Here is a 20,400-nt window from a genome sequence, read left to right as displayed (position 1 = left end):
ACTGCAGTAGTTTCGACAGCAACAGGAATTATTTTAGCATTTGACAGCTGTTTAGCAATCCAGAGACAACCAGTAATTACATGAGAACAGCGACAACAGTGACAAAATAAAAAGCAAATCAGTCATAGGTTGCTGCAGACTTAAGACCGTAGCTGTAACCTTGAGTTACTACATCACCCAGAACAGTTATTTCTCCAGAAATAGTTTGAAGTATATGCACATACTTGTAACAGATTCACATAGTACATGCCAACTATATTTTGACAGCATTACTAATTTCCATCCTGAAGGAAGAGCTCATAACACCATCACACCTATGCTTTGCTTTAAGAGATCAGTTTCAGTTAGTCCAAAGTTAGTTGTGAAAATGACAGCTCTGTGAAAGGCCAAGATTAACAATTCAATAGACATTTTGAATTATGAACATTAAATAAGACTGACACCTGCACATTTCATAGATAAGAATAAACTACTTCCTTGGAGTTCACTGAAGAGATAGGATACAATGATGTAATTAAACAGTTTGCAAATCCTAATTAATCAGGAAAGTAGTTTGTTCTGTACCCGATTTCCTTATGAGTGTTTTGGAAACAAATCTGAACAAAGTGGTCCAAGAAGGACAATCTGAAGTTGATTATCCCTGGATTCTATCTAATGGAATATTCTATCAAAAAAATATAGGCTAGTGAGAGTTGTTTTACTTGCATTTTTACACCAAACAAGCCCACCTGCATAGATTCCCTTTCATTTCTTCATTACAGATCTCAGCAACTATTTCTCTTTCTAGCTCTGGTTGTACTAGTAACCCCAAGAAGTACAAGTTACTGTGGAGGAAAAAGATTTTTTTTTATTCAAAGTTCACCTCTAAACATTATTGTAACATACTCTAGGAAGCAGGCAGATATTTTCCCTGGGAGTTTTCCCAATCTGTTTTACAACACACAAAGCACATACTTGCTTAGTTGCCTACAACACAAGCTACTGCTTCCCAGAATATTTGACCAAAGGCCACAGTAAGTACTTTGCAACTGGTACACTGAACCTTACTGCATTTGCTTCCCCTTCTTCCTTGTAATTTTTTTTTACCTGTTTTCCTTTTTGACTCTGGTCTTTAACAATTGATTTAAAAAAAAAAAAATTACACTGAGGAAGGATTTCATATTCAGGACTCTTTCTCTAAATTATTATATTGATCAAGATGTTGTAATTCAGAAGAAGGTAAACAAATACTTTCTAGCAGTTCAGCACATTGGGTTTACCTGGCTCACACTAATCAGAGAACGTTTTAGCTGGATTATATTTCAAAATTGCCATTTACAAATATGAACATATAACTACAGGATACACAGCATACCTGGCATACTGTTAAAATTTCTCCATAGGGATTGGTGCATATCCTTTCACATACCAGATGACTGAAATCTGTGACAATGTAACAAGCAGGCGAACATACAAACCCATCAGAAGAACATGTAAGTTTTCAGAAGTTAACTTTACTCTTTCACAGTTTTCCCAACAGTTTTTAAAAACGTGATTTACTGTAACACTATTCACCACCAACAGCTAGAGACACTAAATTTACCTCAGCTGAAGAGTCTTTGAAAGCCCTCGTCATACCTGAGATCTTACAAGATGGAACACATTTTCTAACTTTTTAATAACAAAGATATTTAAGTGATTTGCCAAAACAATTTACAACTGGCAAAAACATTAGGCACACTGATATATGCACTATGCAGCATGCATTTTCACACCAGTAAAACAGCTTTGGAGCAAAACAACTCTAAAACCTAGATTACTCAGGTATGCTTTTATGTTCAAAAGGTTAACAGAGATAATGAGACATCATTTTATATATAAATCAAACACTTGTCATCTTTCAAATATTTTATTTTAGTACTTTTAAATATGTTTTAATACAACAGATATATAAAACAATATATTAATTCAATCTGAGTTTAGAATCAAAACAATATTTACTTATTTACAGTACTCACTTTAAACTTCACTGCCATACCTTCTAGTCATTAGGTAATACTATTTTCTCTGTCAGAACAAAATTTAAGTAACTGTTCAGTGTGAAAAGCCATGTTTATACATCCCTGTTAAGTACCATGTACAATGCAGTTTATGGTTTCTCATATTGGACAAATTTCTCATATTTGACTGAACTGAACCGAAAGAGGAAAACTAAGTTACAATTAGTCTTTCTAACTACGCAGTCACTGGGCTAATAAGTCAGGTTACTGTGCTCCACATTTACCATCTTAAGTTCTTACACACCTATTACAAACAAGTTTTAAAAATGTGCATGCCACTGAATTACATACATAATACTCACTGCAAATTTCTTAAGATACAAATTTTAAGTACACAGGAGACTGCTATATGGAAAGTTCAGTGTTCACAATACTACAGTGTTTGAGGGGTTGTGAAGGGTTCTCTGGTGTTTTTCTTCATATAATGAACAAGGCATCAGTAGGTTCACTCCAACGGACTTTTTTTCTCCAGAAATACTGTTTAAGTTAGAATACTGGCAATGTCAAGAAACATCAGAAGTGTATCATTTGTATGAATCATCAGTGGTCTATCAATTAACCATTGACTTATAAAGTCTACATGCACAAAACAATTCAGAGGGTGAGCTGTCTCACTGCTAGGACTTCTGCCAAATATACTTCCATCTTGACAAGACTATGATGGGTTTTATAGTTAAGTTTCTATAAATGTATCCTACATTATTCAAAACACCCAGAAAAATCAATATTGTCTGTAGATTACTGCGAATTCTCACCAACTCTTCAGTAGAAACTACATGGACAGCAAAAAAAAAAAGCTATCCTAGTTAAGCTTCTGTTATACTCCAGGTCCACAAAACCCTCCTTTTTTTCCTAAGTCATCTACTATTTCTTCAAATGTATACTTAATGATTAAGACTCAGCTCCACAACAGTTTCAGTGCTTGAAAACCTAGTGGACATTCATACATCAAAAAAACTAACTAAACAGTAATGAAGAAGTGTAGCACTAAATATGCAAGCACTGCTTAAAAGCCCCAAGATGATATTAACTGTTACAAGAGACTTGTACTGATGTCTGAGTTCAACCCTTCCCTCTTTCCCTTCACTACTCTTTTTGGCACTGTATGAGACAGCCATACAGAAGTGTATAGGAACCTGTGCCTTTATCATCATTGAAAGGTTTCAGTACTTCTAAATAACCTTATTTAACATGCTTGCATCAAAAAACTCCTTTTAAAAAAAAAAAAAAAAAAATCATTTAACTGACTCTTGCTTCTTAAAGCAGCAAACTATCAAGGTTTTATTTTGATGCTTTTTTTTTTTTTTTTTTTAACTGGGTTCTGAGAATAAATCTGTTTAGTAGTAATTTCTTTGAAATTCTACTGGAATGTTTTTTTCTATAGTAGAGAGAGGAGGCAGGGAAAATCAAGGAAAACCAAAAAGAAAGTGACATTACCTATTTCCATTACTGTAGCAGTATATCATGCCATGCTTAAACTAAAGTGGTAACCCTCCCTGAAGTCAAGAATATTTAGTGACTTGCTTGAAGCATATAATTTGCTTCATCATAAGCACTATCTTTACAGGATCCAATTCTTGCTAGTCTTGAACATTAAAATACTTCAGACCTATCTACATTTCTGTACCAACACACCGGGTAAGTTACCTTGTTTGCCAGAGGACATGAAGATAATCAGCATATGTGGAAACATTCTATATCACTATTCAAAAACTGTTGGAGGAACCTTGCTTAAAGATCCTTCTGTAAGCCTTTGGGAGCATAGTCAGAATTTGCTAAAATATGCATATATGAAAGTCTAATTTCTGTATGCAGGTGTAATGTAATAAAACCCCTAGTTTAAGGGATCTTCTAGAAAGGAAAAACTAAAGGCAAAAAGTTTAGAAAAGCTATTATAAGAAGCTGTGTCATAATTTACCAAAAAAAAAAAAAAAAGGCAGGCAGTGCCTATGTGTCTATCACTTGCAGGTATGTGCATACATATCCCCAAACATAACAATAATGAAGAGCTCAAGACTATTGTCAAGTCTCAAATATTATTAGATTTGCTGGGTTACCAAAAAAATGCGACCCTCTCATTCTTTTGTATATCCAGTGTTATTCAGTTAAGACTTTTCTACTCAATTAGTCTATGCATTTTGTAGTACTCAACTAACATTAGACACTTGCACTTGCTGGCATAACACAATAATGCATTCTTTACTCAGAATTCAGATTACGTGTGCACTCCCACAGACCACAAGATGATTTTGCACAAAATAGGTGCAGTAAATTAAAGGACAGCAAAAACACTGGTGCGTGAACATAAGGAAGAAGGGCAACCCTGAACATACTTAGCATTAAATTCAAGGCCCAGCAATGCTCCGCTGCCTTTACTTAAAAGTGTCAGCAGCAGAAAAGCAGCAAAATGCTTCTAAAACACTGACTGTTTAAAAAGGAGATACAGAATTTTAAGCCTGTCAGTTTCCATCTATTTAACAATAAAGCTTACATTAACTTTACAGGTTGACCTGTGCTCTTTTGCATGTGAGATCAGATTTTATTTTCTTCTATCAACCTCAAGCCTTCCTCTTGCATGTTTATAGACAGACAAAATGAACTTCCAAAATAGATGAGGAGAATTATCCTGACAATGTTTTAATCCATTCCAATGCTCACAAAAATCAACCTCTGTGTATTACTTATCTTGAATTCAGATATTTAGCATCAAGGGAAACAGCATAAAAGAACAAGCTTCCTTTAAAAAACACTGATAGGCAATGCTGATTTAAAACATGGATTTACTGAACAGAATTTGAAAAATTAAATTAGAAGAAAGAGAGAAGCCTTATGTTTCAAAGTATATGAACTTAATTTTTTAGGAAAATAGTATTGAAATGATAGCTTTACTTCATGTAAACATTGTTACACTGGGCTGTACTTGAAAATTCTCCTGCATGTCTAAGGCGCAAAATAGGTTTTCAGTTTAGACACAGCTGTGCCAGTTAGCACCGACATGGTTCTTTTCAGAATCAACAGTTTATCAAGTTTAATTGCATACCTCTCCACATATCATAACTCAGAATACAATCCTGCACATCCTGAGAACAGATGTTTCCTAGAGATTAAAAAGTAGCATTCATAACTGTGTGTGCATTGCAAAGGCAAATACAAATTAATAGAACTCTTTGATTATAAAGTCTCAAGAGGAATGTTCAAATTGCCTTTCCAAAATCATAAAGGTAAGAACAGCAAATGAAAAGCCTAAATATTTCAGAATATTTTCTCCTTTTTCTTCTTAAGTGTAAGCATACCCCCCCCAATTTGGACGGCAAGAGCCGTCAGTCTATGGTAGGTTGCACAATGTAGTATTAAACCTACATTTTTGCTAAAAAATTGGAATGTTACAAATATAAAGGTCTACCTAATAGTACAGTGTACGTGTGCTCAATACAATTGGCAGAGATACTCTAAGATGCACAATTCCTTTGTGGAATAGAAGCTAGATTAAGTTACAAAGTAATATACTACGAAGAGTGGAAGATAATCAAGTTAGTACAGTCCAGGTTTATAAAAAGAACACAATACAGCAAGGAGTAGGTTACAAGCCTCCAAATACAAAACTGTCTTGTGAAGTTCCAAACGGATTCTCCTCCATGCAAACATAAGTACACTGTGGCCATTAAGTCTGCTTGTACCAAGCTGGAAATGCTTTGCATAACTTTCCAAGGATGACTTACACTACCTTTTGCACATACCAGCCGTTCTGAAGTTGCAGTAACCAAATTAAAAGGTCTATACCATTTTTATTATTTGCACCTTCTACCTATCAGTTTTCAATTAGCATAACTCTAAAGTCTCTACAGCCAACATTAGTATTGTCCCCTTACAAACCACCACATAAGAGATCACCGTGTGAGCCTTGCTCAGGCATTATAGACTTGAGTGTGTTGGTTTGGGGGTGTTTTGTTGTGGGTTTTTTTTGTTTTGTTTTTTGTTTTTTTTTTTCTTTTAAACAACCAAAACTCAACTGTTTATGGTACTTTTATCTTTCAGTGTACTAAATTATCAACTTAAATTAAGAACTAATCTCTTCTCATACTTGTTAGGAGAACATACACTGCGCATTTATATATATATAAACAAATATACCGTGTATATATATCCAGAGATATTCACCATATTTTTGACACCAGAGTGCTAAAACATACATCAATATGAGCACTATTTCCAATACTCACTATTATTACTTTTCCTGAAAGAGTTACTACATGCATTTTCCCCATCATTTATGGGACAGTAAGATATATGAAGATAACTGTTCTGTTTTTCCAATGTTAAAGAGCTGCTCCTAAAAAGCATGCACAAGTTTGGGTATAAAGCAATTAAAACCACACAAGAGTTATTTTGTGGCTTCAAACTCACTAAAGCTAAATTAACTTCACTTTCAGTGGATGTAGCATTTACTTTAACTTATTTATTTAAACACAAAAGGGAAAACTTCCAAGTGCTAGAACAACCATATAGACAACTGATAGACTAGACTAAATAAGCTCTCATTAAAAAGAATATCATCACTGCACAGCCACAAGGCAGACTTTCATTTTTGGCAACCTGTATGCAGACCACTTATACTGTCAATTATACTTTAAGACTCGTTACTTCACAGTTAAGAGACCCTTTTAGCAAGGACCTATACTGCTTACTTCATTATGACACAGTACTCCTCAATCTTTAAGTATACACAGAGTTTGTTTAGAAATTATGACTGCTTTAAAAGAACGTCTTCATAAAGTTCTAATTTTTTTAGTCAGTATATGTAAAGACTGGCATGTCAGGTAACGGAGATTATCTGGACCTGTAAGGGGCATGTTCTAGTCAGTACAAGCACCTATTTGAGGTTGCAGTTACATAAACATTCACATAGAACCTTACTAAGGGTAACAGTATTCTGGTTTATATTCATGTTCACTGATGGCCTTTACCAGTCCCTCCACTGTTTTCTATTTTAGCAACAAGAAAACAAAACACATCCCTGTGAAGTATGAAAAAACCCCATTTTATGGCTAAGAATCTAAGAAACAAGGCAAGGAGGAGATCACAGAGTGAAAAGTGTTACTTTACATCCCCCCCACAACTAGCCTTGTGGGATCTTAGTCATAACACTTCATAAAAATCTGAATTGACCCACATGCTCTTCAGCCAATCAATCTTTTCAGTATAGCAGGTTTTGAAAAGGGCCAGCAATACTCATTGGGAACTGTACCATTAACATTGCATTCAAAAAAAGAAAACATCGGAAACCAGATCCTTGCTCTCCTACTTTGTTGATATGCTCTAGTATTAGCCAGCGTATGGTAATACAAAAAGAGTCTTGTAGTGATATAAAAGGCAATGAATACATCTATAGAATAATGTTCATGTGCAGCCAAAATAAAGAAGATTCCAAAAAGGTTCAGGACCCAAGACAAGGTGTGCAAGAAGTTCCAGCTCCTTGGCGTATCTAGGAGAAAACAGAAAGGGACTAACATTGACTGTCTCAAAAGTCTGGGTTATTACTAAATCCAGGTTTAGACACTGCAAGTTTTTGTACAGAGTTTTCATCCAAAAATGTGATGAAGTTACTGTCTTCATCTGGAAGAGCTTTTTACATCTACAGGTCAAACAAATCCAACGAAAACAACCACACAAGTTATAAATGTCTATCACTTCATGACTTCATTTACAAATACAGCTGTTATGCTTTTCTAGATTAACAGAGCATCCTAAAATGGTTTAGGATCATGCAAAGAAGAATTCTTTGTTCAACCAACTTCTTTTAATGAAAACCATGCCTTTTCCATGTAATAACGGGAAAAATGTCATAAAGCATGCATAACACTGTTACTGCAGTCATTCCATCACAGGTGAACTCTAACTATTTATCTTAGCTTGCTACATAATGTATCAAATGACACTTTGTATTTACAGAAGGGCACTATTGTTTCATATATTCTCATCCATTATAACATCTGGTATTTTGGCTTTATGGATTATACTAAAGGTACAGCCACCTAGCCAGGTATTTTGCCTGGCAGGGGTCAGTGGCAGATACCTAGGGAAGTGTACAGGAACAGACAATCCTAAGTATCTTCCCTATATTCTCTCAGTAGCAAGCTAGAGAATCTTTCTCATTTTCTCAGCTCACATGTTCTTTCAAATGTGCCCTGTTCATCCTTCCACTAATCTAGGTGCTTCTGTTCCTTTTCTGTCTGCAAGTAAACTGTCACAAATCTGAGAAAGAGCACAGCAATCTCAGTTTGTATTTGTTTGATTAAATATTACACTCCGAACGTTTTGAGAAGGTCAAGCAGCAGATATTCTTGCTACTTAAGGACACTTAAGCATTTAGACTCTTGCACCCTTGGTCGACAGCAAGCAGTACATACTCTTAACACTTAAGAACATTTAAGTATTGACACTCTGTACTTACATTCTGTGACAAAGAAGTTCAGCATGGTCAGGACGACAGTGTGGCCACTGAACATATAATCTCCACATGTATGTACTCCAGTCAGTGTCATTCCAAAGCCACTCCATATTGCAAATGCCCGCTGGAGTTTTGCCCAAACATTGCCATACAACTAAAAGACAGCAACATTAACCTTTAGTAAGTTCCAACGCCACTGCCTGTACAGTATATCCTTAAAGTTAGCTGTACAGCACTATATATGTTTAATACTATTTATCATGTTGGGTCTTTTACTAAAATGCAGGTTAGCACATCTTTGGATTTTATTGTGGCAGAGTCACATTAGTAACTACAGTTACTAATTATATTCATCATACCTCTGATGAATACTGGAATTCAGAGCAAATATTTTGTTGCAAGTGATTTGCGTACAGAGCCTGCCATCTGCTTTTGAATACATTCAACCTCCCAATGCATTATTGTCAAGCTTCCAATATATTCAGCTCATATCTCTTCTAACTAGAATTTAGAATAAAACCATAAAACCCCATGCATGTTCTATGGGTATCCCTTATTAGAAGGGGTGAAATAATAATAATGTGGATTTTTTTTCAAAACTATGAATCCAACAGAACAAAGATGCGATTCCTCCACTTTCAGCTTTTCTTCATGAAGTTGGTATCTAATGTATACACTTCACTAATGTATTCTTTCCAGATTATATTGTGAAATATTCTGAACAGCCCTCCCCAAGTAAATATCTCCTCTCGGAAGTGGCAAGTGCTTCTAAGACCCCTAAGGATTCCTGCCTGCATAATGACAATTAACGAAGGGGCATGGAGGGGAATAGGAGAGAAACAATGCTGTTCTTACACGTGTAACATTACAGTCACAACAATCTTAATCCTATCTTAAATAAATTTTTAAAAAAGGGAAGCAGAAAAGTTATCTAAAGCATTTTAAGTTTTTACCTTTCCAGTACACTGCAAGTGCTGGCCTGGCACAGAGAGTGAGGTAACAAACATTGTAATGCAACGTAGTAAGAATACTGTCCCCATGAGGCTGCATAGCCTTCGCAGAAGTATAGATCTGGGAAAAGCAGACAGGAACTGATTGCAAAAATCCTAATACATTGTATTTTTAAATCAGGAAAGTTATGATAAAAACATTTCCCTGTACCACAACTTAATCCCATCAAGTCCCTTCATCATTGCTGCAAGCATCACAGTAAAAAAAAAAAAAAAGGTATGGTTCCACATGACAGGGTAAGACACTGCAGCAAGCTTACTGTAACCAAAAAGTACAGCTCCACTCCTCTGCAGCTACACTTGTACTAGATTTGGCACTCATACCTTCTGTTGGCAAACTGATAAAAACCAACAAACTGGTAAAAATTTAACTTAAAATATGCACGCACACAAAAGCGTTTCCTAACCTTCAGTGACAGCAAGCTGCTGGCTGGCTCAGTCACCATGGGAAAATTCATTCTCATATAATTTTCTTACATACAGAATTGTCACAGTATGAGAGTATATACTGAGAACTCTCTGAAATACATATGTTCTGAAGGAAATTACATATACATCTGGTAGAAAAGGAAATTCAGATTACTCCTTTGTAAGATTCACAAGTCACCATTCTTCATTAAAACCTCCCTAATCCATTTTAACAGAACATATTAGAAGCTTAAAAGACTCTTACTGAATGGAAAGTCTTAAACAATCATAAATTCTTGTCACAGTCCTTCCTCTCAAAGTACCAGTTAATTTGAATTTTATATACTGTACCTATGTTTGTGAAGCAGAAGAACCAACAGCCAAATGTAGCAAAGAATTACGCCACATACTTCAGTCATAGCAAAAGCCCATGGTATCCTAGGGACACTAAAAAAAACAAACACAAAAAAAAAAAAAACAAAAAACAAAAAAACAAAACAAACCGATGAACCAAGAAAGTTAACTTACAATACAAGGGCTTAAATTTTCTTTCTAGTCTCAGTATTGAAACTAAAGGCATATAAAATTCTAACTACAGAATTAGCTTGAATTAGTCTGAAAACCAAAAATTACTTTGTTAGATTGAATGAAACAGAATTTGAATTAGTTTTTAATTACATTACCTTGTTACTAATAATATATTTTCATTAGACATTTACACAGAATTCACTAAATCAAAGAAAAACTCTAGTATGCTCTCTTAATTTACATGTGTGATTTACTAACAGGATGTGTTCCTCTACCACTGTTTCCCAATAACCTTTTTCATTCTGACACAAACTTGCATCATGTCAATTATGCTGTTTATGCTTATAAGAAGACACTTCAACACAATTAATGAAATGCTGCAAAGCCTAAAATCCTAACTACTTGTAATGATGCAGAAGTGGACAGAAAAGCGTTAGGAAAAATAAAAATTATTTTCCAAGTTAGATTTCAGTGATAATCATTATATGCAAACCTTTCAGCCTTGACTGTCAAAAGATTTAAGATTTTCCTGTACACATATGGCACCAGTAACAATTTCCACTCTGCAAAATAGAGATCAACAGATTCCAAGAGAGGCCTCTTCTCGTAGTTTTGTGTTCCTCTTGATACAAAGGAATAGCAAAGTGCTTGCTCAAATGCTGGCTTTTACAGTAATCCCCTTGCATTGTTTTGTGAGCTGCTGCTTTCTGACCTCCCCCATCTTCCTGCCCACTGAATACCATGGTAGTGCCCTGGGAACAAAATCCAGTAATGCCATAGCTCCCATTCTCTCTCCCCTGTTCCTCTCTGCTGGATGTGGCCCATCCTTGCTGAATTATATCTAAATTTATGGGGGATTCTGCACACTTACTCAAAAGAGTAGACTTCTGACTTCATGAAAACCATTAATGAAAATGGAAATTACTGGCAAGAATAAGATCACAAAGACCGAACTCTGAAAAAGTTTATCTTTTCTTTTAAAACTCTCCAGGCAATGTTCTCTACAGTGCAAGTGCACTTCCTCAAGGGGAGCATTTATCCCCTACTAAATCTGTAGTCAACGACTAGAATTTCACCTTTGCTATTGCATCTCTTCTCTGCCTGAAGTGGAGTATTTTCTTTAAAATGTGAGCAGGTACTGCATAAGTCACAGCAGTGTTTTAGTACACAGATACTCTGCAGTGAAAAAAGATGCTGGTCTATTCAGTCCAATTCAGAGTTTCCCTAAATCATCTTCAATGAGCTGACAGCAGGGAAACAGCAAAAATACAGCGCTATTTCCTTCTCATTTCCTTGCTCACTGGTACACCAAAATATTCCTTCATCAAAAGTTTTTCTACATCAAGATGTGCTAAGCTTCATAGCAGTATGGATTTCAGAAAATGTATATGGCTGCTTATCTATGCCAGCTGACCATCACCCTCCCTTTTTACTAGAATGAGAGGATGGAAGAATTAATTCCTGTGTTGTGATTAGCTAAAGATATAGAATTAAATATGAACTGGGTAGAACAGCAGCTCAATTTATTTATCCCTGAGAAGACGAAATCTCTGCATCTAACTGATGTGCTTTTCAATCTTAGAACGGTTTACTACACTCTGATTACTGTTTTGCAGAGGCATCTTCAAAAGCACATGAAACTTTGAGAATGAAGACAAGACAGCCTACACTTTAACCATCAAGCTACTATGTAGTTTTAAAAGAAAATTTCTTACCTATCTAGGAAGATGTCTGGTAGAGGTGGGTATGTTTGCATGTCAGGTACTCGCTCGTGTACTATAACCATAACAAATGATGTAAAGCCAAACACTATGAAGACATAAACACAACTTAAAACTGTCTTCCAATACTCTGGGTCCAGTCTTCGGGTAGAGTGTTTGTTTTTTCCATTTGCATATTGATACTGATCACCATTCAAGTCAGTAATTGGTCCATCATAGTCCCGAGGTACTTCACCATTACAAAACCAATCTGTACCTTGTAGTGAACCAACACTTGGGCATGCTGTGCCAACGTGACTATCACTGTTGTAACCCAGCTCTTCTAGTACATCAATGTGTTGCTTCTGTAGTTTACGTATGGACAACATCAGCCTTTTGATATCCCCCAAGACTTTGATTTCCAAAGGCGGGGATCGCAAATCATACTCAGTAAGTGTCAGAAGTGTAATTCCATCTAGCCTGTGTCTATTGCACAGAACATCCACATATTCACAGAAGCCTTCTTCCTTCAGCCACTTGGCCACGTTCTTAGTAGTCCAACGTCGAATGCAAAGCTGGTTAGTGCCTGCCATCATCCTTCTCTATCCACCAATAAAATTGACCTGTTACATATTGGAGAACAAGAAAAGACCTGAATTTATAACTTAGATTACTGAAATGCCGGTGTATGTTGTGTGATTTTAGATGCTTATTTAGCCAAAGGCTTTTTATATACGAGCCAGATAAAACAGACATATATTTATTAGGTAAGTAATATAAAAATCCTTTTAATTTTTTTTTTAAAGAAAAACTAAATTAAGATTATCTTGCTTGTTCCTAAATTGAAAATTAAAGCTACCAAGAAGCAGAATATTTCCTAGATATACCCAGTCTACTTTTATTATTTTGTGAAGAAAATAAATAAATCCAAGTTCGTTAATTACACCACGCAATGAAAACCAAAGATTACTCTGTTTAAATACCAGCTTAATCATTAGCCTTTTCTACTGTTTGCAGTTCATAAACTAAACAAGAAACTATAGCCAGCAACCATGTAAAACTGAATTAAAGCTAAAATAATACACTACAGGTTCAATATATTCCACTGTTTTAAAATATATACTGAAACTTTGGTGGCATAACATTTCCCTCCCACCCCTTCTAAGTAAACCTAAGACTAGGTATCTACAATAACAATGACCTGAGGCATCTTAGTTATACGTTGATGGTGCAGCCATCATACTTCTATATTTGTTTTACCTCAGTAATTAAGATAGATGCTTATATTGCACATCTTTTAAAATAACATTACTAGAAATTAAGCATTAGCTTTAATTTCAAGGCATCTTAAAAGTGACATGGTACTACTTAATACAGTAACACAGCAAAACCAGAAAATATGTATTCTTTTCACACAGTTCTCTCAGCAATTGTTTTCTTGGCTCTAGAATATTGCTTGAAGGAAGGCAAGACATCTCAGCAACATTTTAGTCACATGAAGGTGATGAGTCACCAGAACAACTTAGGAGCAACAATCAGAAAAAAGTTAACCATGGAATGTTATGTGGAATACATGAAAAAACTCTGAAAGGCTACCAGTATGTAAAAGTAATAAAAAGCTTATCCAATATTTAAGACCCACAGCAGTACAGAATGGATTTGTGCATAATTTATATTTGGTGGCTTATGTACAGCTACCATCTAAGAAACAGCTACAATGTCACAGCTCTTTTGTACTTGAAAAAACAGTCTAATTAACTAGAATGCTTCAATCACGCCAACCAAATTCCAGAAAATACAAGACAGTACAATACGCTAGTGCCACATATATCATTGAAGGCTTTCAGAAGGAAAGCATCAAAACAGTCTATTTAATCTATTATTTAGCCTCTGTATATCGTAAACAGGTACTCAAATCCATCATGAATATTCAACACAGTTTTACATCTTTTTCAGGGGCACAGCTCTTCCAAAAACAGAAGCTCTTTCCTTCTCACTTCTCTTTTTAAAGAGGTACTTTACCTATTGTTAGAAGTAGCTCTTATAATAATTATTGGATGCAACTTTTTCTTCCAGCTTACATCTAATAGGACCACACACTATTTTATTCTATACGAGAGATGATTCAATTTGTCCAATGAGATTTCCCAGCAGTGCAAAAGAAATAGTTCAGAAGAAAAATTAACGCACAAATCAAAGTTGCCCTTCTAAAAGAATGAAGGGAGTGGTACTTCTGAAGATATTCTCTCTGAAGTTCATTGTGCATTAACAACATGTTTTGAGAAATTAAAACTATGCATTAAGTACATCATATATAGTCAGTGTGTATATAAGCTTTAGTACCTTGATTTAAATAGTTACCAAAACATTCATAAACCACTACTAGAATCTCTGCATTTACTATACTCTTCCTTCTCCATATAAAAGGTATTCTCTCATTTCTAAGTTATCTTGCTATTTTTTGAAGTTTTGCTCAAAACAACTAACTGTAACATCTACTTTGCTCACATAGCTATTAATAAAAGAAATTATGACATTTAATTTGCAAATAATGATCAGTCAGGTAACCTTTTTTGTACTACTTATTTTATCTTACTCCAGTAAAACAAACTTGAGTTGCTTATCTGGACTTCTACCTTTCCTTACGCAGAAATATAGATGAAATACTAAAAAAAAAATGGTAATCACAGTATCTTTTATAACACTGCGACCATCACAAATTTTCAAAAAGCAATGAATTTAGACTCACCAAAAATACACTCAATTTACTGATTTGTCTTCTAATCAACGACAGGAAACTCCCTAACCTAAAAGAACTCTGTTAATTTGTCAGAAGTCAAGCAGCCTAACACCATCTTAGTCTTTCTTCATCGGTCACTGCAGGAATAAAAACCAACCCTTACCAAGCCTGCAATAAAAGTAACCTTACAACACTGAGTAAGCATAACCATCAAAGGTCACGACTGAATGGGCTGGACCTGGGAGAAAGTCTACATTAACCTTAAGATATACCTGATAGGATCTGCTCCTGTTTTTAAATGCTGTCAAAGACAAGGTATTTCACCATCTGGAAAAGACAAATCAACAAAAGAAACAAGCACTTACACAAAATACAAATTTAAACCATTCCACACAGCTGGTAGCTAATTTAATCCCAACAGCAACAGTTAAATTCGGTTTCATGACAAAGCAATTTCTTTCAACTCAGAAACTGCCTTCTCTTTCAGACTACTAATTTAGTGTCACTTCTACAGTTTGAAGTGTAAAAAACACTTTCCCTAATAATCTTAGCACCTGGAATACAATACAGATCTCTGTGCCTGACTGCTCCTGTTCATTGCTGAAGCTAAAGAATGTTACATAACATTTCCAACATTACTAGTCTGGAATGCAAGACTAATGTAGCAGAAGAGACCAAGTCACCAAGGTAACTGCACTTGTCTTCTGAAAGAAAACAGCACTGGTAGCTACTTCGCCTTCTACTTGCTAGTTTTACTGCTGACACCAAATAATAGATAACATTATTTAATGATGAATAACACAGAGCAAGCACAGACTTATGTGTCAGAGGGCAAAATATACTTTTTGCCTGACATCAGCAATGTCTGTAGCTAGCTAGCTGATTACTTTCCTGCGACTGTGACTTTATACTTAGTCAGGTCATCAGCAGTAGGTATCATGTGTCCCATTTCCCTTTTTCCTTCCCCAGCCTTTCAATTAATAGCTTGACGGCAACTGAATATGAACTTCATGTGTACATGTATAATATTTATTTTTTTAAAAGAAAAAATTGTTACTTTGTGAGCCATGAAAATTTCTACAATTTGATTAGGGCATTTTAATAAATTAGATGTCTCTGAGAGGTTGAGTACACCCTAGCTGCTAGTACAGTATTTTTCCTAGATGTATATTTAAATCTGGAAAATTAATCTCTCTCAAAATGATTATCCACAACTCTATCATGTTTTCCTCTACTGAATTACTGACAGTCAATCATTAAGTCCCTACCTTTCCCAGGATACAGACTGAGTCAGTATACCAAGGTAAAAATGTGGGAAGTTGAATCTGATTATCACTTCTCTAGTCAAGGAAAAGTAGCATTACTATCACACTAACATTAGGCTCCAATCCTGCTATATAGGAGCCAAACTTGATTACACCAGAATCATACCTGAAGGGTTAAATGAGATCCTAGTTACTTCCTAAGCAGTTAGCAGAATGCTGAGCTTATTTGTTTATTCCAGCCCTAAATGCAAAACTCTACCAGCACCATTACTGCTTCACCATCCACCTTCATGTGCTTGGGAGAGCCTGGGGCTCTCCTTGATGACAAGCCTCTTGATTTTTTTCCCCAGCTAGGTTCAATTCTCACCATCCTGGAGAGAGGAATTTTAGGAAGGACACTGAAGAACTATCAGATCTCAAGTGATTTAACCTACATTTCTTTGTGGGAAGTTTCAGTATAGGGAATTCCAACTCAGCCCCACTTTTGCTGGGTCTGCTGGCCTAGAAGCATGACATCTCACACCTCCAGGGAAAAGCTTCTCTGTACAAAGGCTGCTGGTTTGCAATGTGGACGAGACCCAGGTTTGAGGCCTTGTCTGCCCAGCATAAAAAAAAAAAAACATACACAAAAAATTACACTGAGCCAGCCTGCAATAATAGGGCTACTGTCACATACCAACTTAGTAATGCTGTGCTGGAAAAAGAACATACAGCGCTGCTTTGTTACGCATCAGAAGTCTTGGACACTTTGCTGACTTGCATCAGAAGCTTGTCATTTGCTCTTCCTGAAAACTCCAAATTCTTCAGTGCATGTTTAAAGAAAATAGCACCAAAGGTTTCATCGCCATATACTATACAGTGACTTAATCCTTACCTTCTAAATGCCACCATATAGTACAGTATCTTGTAAACAAAAGGAGAAGAACACTTGCAAAACCAATACATGAATTTTCAAGGGTTTAATACAATAGGTACCATGCTATACATAAAATTGATCAAACACAGCAAAATGCCTGCCATGAGACCTAAAAACTGGATAAGTATTTTCCTGAAGCAAGCATACTTCAAATGCAGAAATATTCCTGTAGAACTTGCATTCAGTTTTACTTAGTGACTTTGCTATCAGAGTTGCTTCACAAATATTTCTAGTTAGTAAGATTATCAGCAGTATTTTAACCGTACTCAAAGGTCTTTGTGTTATTTATGAAGATAAGAAATCTCATAAAGTAACACTTGTTTAGTTTATTGTATGTCTTAGGTTTTAAACCACCAAGGAAGATGTGCTTTTCAAGAACTATTCACTGAAGTGCTACACTGTGGAAAATACAGAACTGATATGTAAAATAAAAGATTTGCTCTATATGCTTAGAAGAATGCTTTCTGTTGGCATTCCTCCATGCAAAACTGACAACTACTACAGAAAGTCCTGAAAGCTAAACATACTTGTCTTAAGAACCACTAAGTGCAGCTACATATTGCAGCAAGCTGAACAGAATACATACTGCTCCCTGACTTTTACACCTCATTAAACCATTAAATGGGTTGTACTATACTCAAGTGAACACACTAAGAGTGGCTCAACTCCTCATATACTAACCAGTTAAGGAAACATTTTTTATCCTGCCACCATAACTCAAGGAACACACAAGTGATTTTTAAACAACTGATGAAGTACTCCACCACTTACCTTAGGATGTAATTCATAGTATTTCATTAATATTTGTAGAAGATCTTGAACATTTCATGTGCTAAGTGTCAAGTATTCTTTCCTCCAACTTCAAGAAACAGTATATCCATCTCCTAACAAAATGTTTGCTGCTCTTTATCCTTATACAACTTATCAGTAAAACAATTTAGGTTTGCTTTTCCCTTTTTACTTATTTATTTTCTTCTCACACCACCATCTTAGGATAGAAATAGGGGAAGACGTGAACAAACTCTCCATCCAAATTAATACCAGAACAGTATCTGAGGTGAAACTGCGTTTGTTCTTACTCTCCATAACCATGTACAACCCGATCTTTCCTAGTCTTGTGAAAATCTAGGAGCCTTCCTCATTTTAGATGCATTAAAATAAATAAGATATAAAAAAACTTCTACAAGTTATGCAATTATCAAATACACATTTGTAATGTAATATGGTTTATGATTCTCAGCCAGCTCAGTGGGCTGCAAAATCAAGCTCTGTACAAAGAAAAGCGATAGTATAGAGCCTGACAGACTGCAACTCCTAGGCCTAGCTGTGTTTTTAATTGTATACTACCAAAACAACCCAAACCAACCAGCCAGCAGAAAGATCACATAGAACAAGATAATGTAAAGTTCTTGCTCTCTACAAATCCACAGAATGCTTCCTTCACATCCAAGTAGCACTGTCACAAAGTTATGAAACTTCCTAATGACTATCCTTCCACTGCATATAAAAATCACACTACCACAATCCTGCGAGTTAATTCCACTATATTTTTCCCTATATCACTGTTAATTTTTCCTACACCACAGACTGCAAAAGGCAGAACAAGACCGCAGGAATTTCCTCACCTCCAATTTCCAGAAAGAGGCACCCCGCATCAAACACGAGGGGCATTTAAACACCAGGAAAAGCCTTGCTGAGCTCTCGCCACTCGAGAGCGCAGCACAACTGGCCACTCCACGGAGGTGGCACGGACACTGCGCCCACCTGCAACCACAGAGCTCTGTGGCGATGGAGCACACTTTGCACAAGTGGAATCTGCCATCCAGTCGCCTTACAACACAGAATGTGTGTTGCGATTTTATAAAATTAATTTTGCAAACTGAAGCATCAGATACAAAACCATGAGTCCCCTTCAACTCCAGCTACAAACTAATAAATATGTGAACATTAAAACTGCCTCTCATTTGCCTCTCCTTCAATTAACTTACAGAGCTAAAAAAACTACCATTTGAAGTATTATTTTTTAAAAAATAGCAAACAGCAATCCTTAAGTGAACAGTCCATGAGGCCATCTAATGCCTCTGCAACATAGATTTGAGAGACTGCGTGCATGACAATCCCTGCAGAGTTTCAACTTTCTGAACACGCTCAGGCCTTACACTAACACAAAATCTGCCCCACGCAAGCAGACTGCTCCATTTAATCTTGAAACTCAAACAGCATTCATGCAAACCAGTAACAGCACTTTTCCTTGCCGCCTTGCTAATTAGGAAATCCTACATGCTCCAAAACCTTTTTACTCAAAGCTAAGTATTTCACCCTCCGAAAACCAATCGATTTTACACTGCTGGCAGAGAAAATAGACAGCTGAATACGTTTTGACCGGACACAACTGCTTCCATTCGTAAGACTGACACAAAGCACAAGCGCTCGGCATCGTTTCCAAAAACGATTTGTTTCCTGTGAAGGCTGACACAGGAATGAGAAACCGAGTTCCCTCTCCTGCCAGACCCGCTATAACGAAAAAGCACAGCAGCAGCACGCCCCCGACCTACCCGGTGTTCTTCCCGTTCCTGCTCAGCACACTGCGGAGCCTGCCACCTCCCCGACAGACACGCTCGCACCCTGCCCGCTACCGAGGCTTTTCCCCTCGCTGATCGTTGCCGAAGTAGAAAATTTCCGAAGTTCGGAACGAAATCGACACAGCCAGGCACAAAGCCTGAACTCCTTCACCCTCGTCAGAGCTGACAAAATAACTTGAGCGAGAAACGCGCTCGGTTTTCGGTTTCCTAGCAGCCTGGCTTCCCCGAGAGCCGGCGCGGGCACCGCCGGGGCACGCCGCCGAGAGCCGCCCGGCCAGCGCGGGATGGCGGGCAGACTCCAGCAGCGATGTGCCCATGCAAGATACGCGCATTAATCACGGCGGAGCGGATCTTCGTGCGAACAGACGATACAAGAAGCTCTTCCACCACCTCACCACCCCCCCGCGGTAGATGAAGCTGCTCTCCCCCACTCCAGCCGCGGGAGCGGAGGAGCCCTTGCCCGCCCGAGACCCGCGGAGCCCGCCCGCAGCCAGCACACGCCGCCCCCGGCCCCGCCGCAGCGGGGCAGCGCCCAGGCTCCCGGCCTGCCGGCAGCGGGCTCCCAACGCCGGGGCGGCCCTTCTCGTCCCCGGCCGGCAGCGGGGCTGCCCCTGCGGGCCCGGCGCCGGGCATCGCGCTCCGCCGCGGGCGAGACGCAGGACCCCCGTGAGGAGGAGGGGAGCGCCCCCGCGCCGCGCCGCGCCGCGCCTCACCTGCCGCCGCGGCAGCAGCAGCGCTAAGTGGCGGTGCCGCAGCGCCCGGCC

At 37.4% G+C, this 20,400-nt stretch overlaps 1 protein-coding gene across 3 annotated transcripts; it reads right to left on the bottom strand.

Annotated features, from left to right (window-relative positions):
- Window positions 1–1,473: 1,473 nt before the first annotated feature.
- SAMD8 (sterile alpha motif domain containing 8) lies at window positions 1,474–20,400 on the bottom strand. 3 transcript variants are annotated; one of them, XM_042789932.1, is made up of 6 exons: window positions 20,350–20,400; window positions 12,149–12,756; window positions 10,257–10,352; window positions 9,441–9,558; window positions 8,491–8,641; window positions 1,474–7,521 (listed from the first exon to the last, which is right to left on the bottom strand). In XM_042789932.1, the coding sequence occupies exons 2-6, from the start codon at window positions 12,727–12,729 to the stop codon at window positions 7,217–7,219; spliced, it is 1,251 nt and encodes a 416-aa protein (XP_042645866.1). In that variant the 5' UTR covers window positions 12,730–12,756; window positions 20,350–20,400; the 3' UTR covers window positions 1,474–7,216. The 3 variants fall into 3 exon arrangements, with proteins under 3 accessions (XP_042645866.1, XP_032838067.1, XP_009968941.1); XM_032982176.2 differs by lacking the exon at window positions 20,350–20,400 and adding an exon at window positions 19,610–19,697; XM_009970639.3 differs by lacking the exon at window positions 20,350–20,400 and adding an exon at window positions 15,146–15,208.

This window comes from Tyto alba, unplaced genomic scaffold (assembly GCF_018691265.1).
Source record: "Tyto alba isolate M040663 unplaced genomic scaffold, T.alba_DEE_v4.0 Super-Scaffold_1, whole genome shotgun sequence".
Taxonomy (NCBI): domain Eukaryota; kingdom Metazoa; phylum Chordata; class Aves; order Strigiformes; family Tytonidae; genus Tyto; species Tyto alba.
The sequence above is the reverse complement of the archived record's forward strand: the minus strand, read 5'-3'. Positions and strand labels throughout refer to the sequence as shown.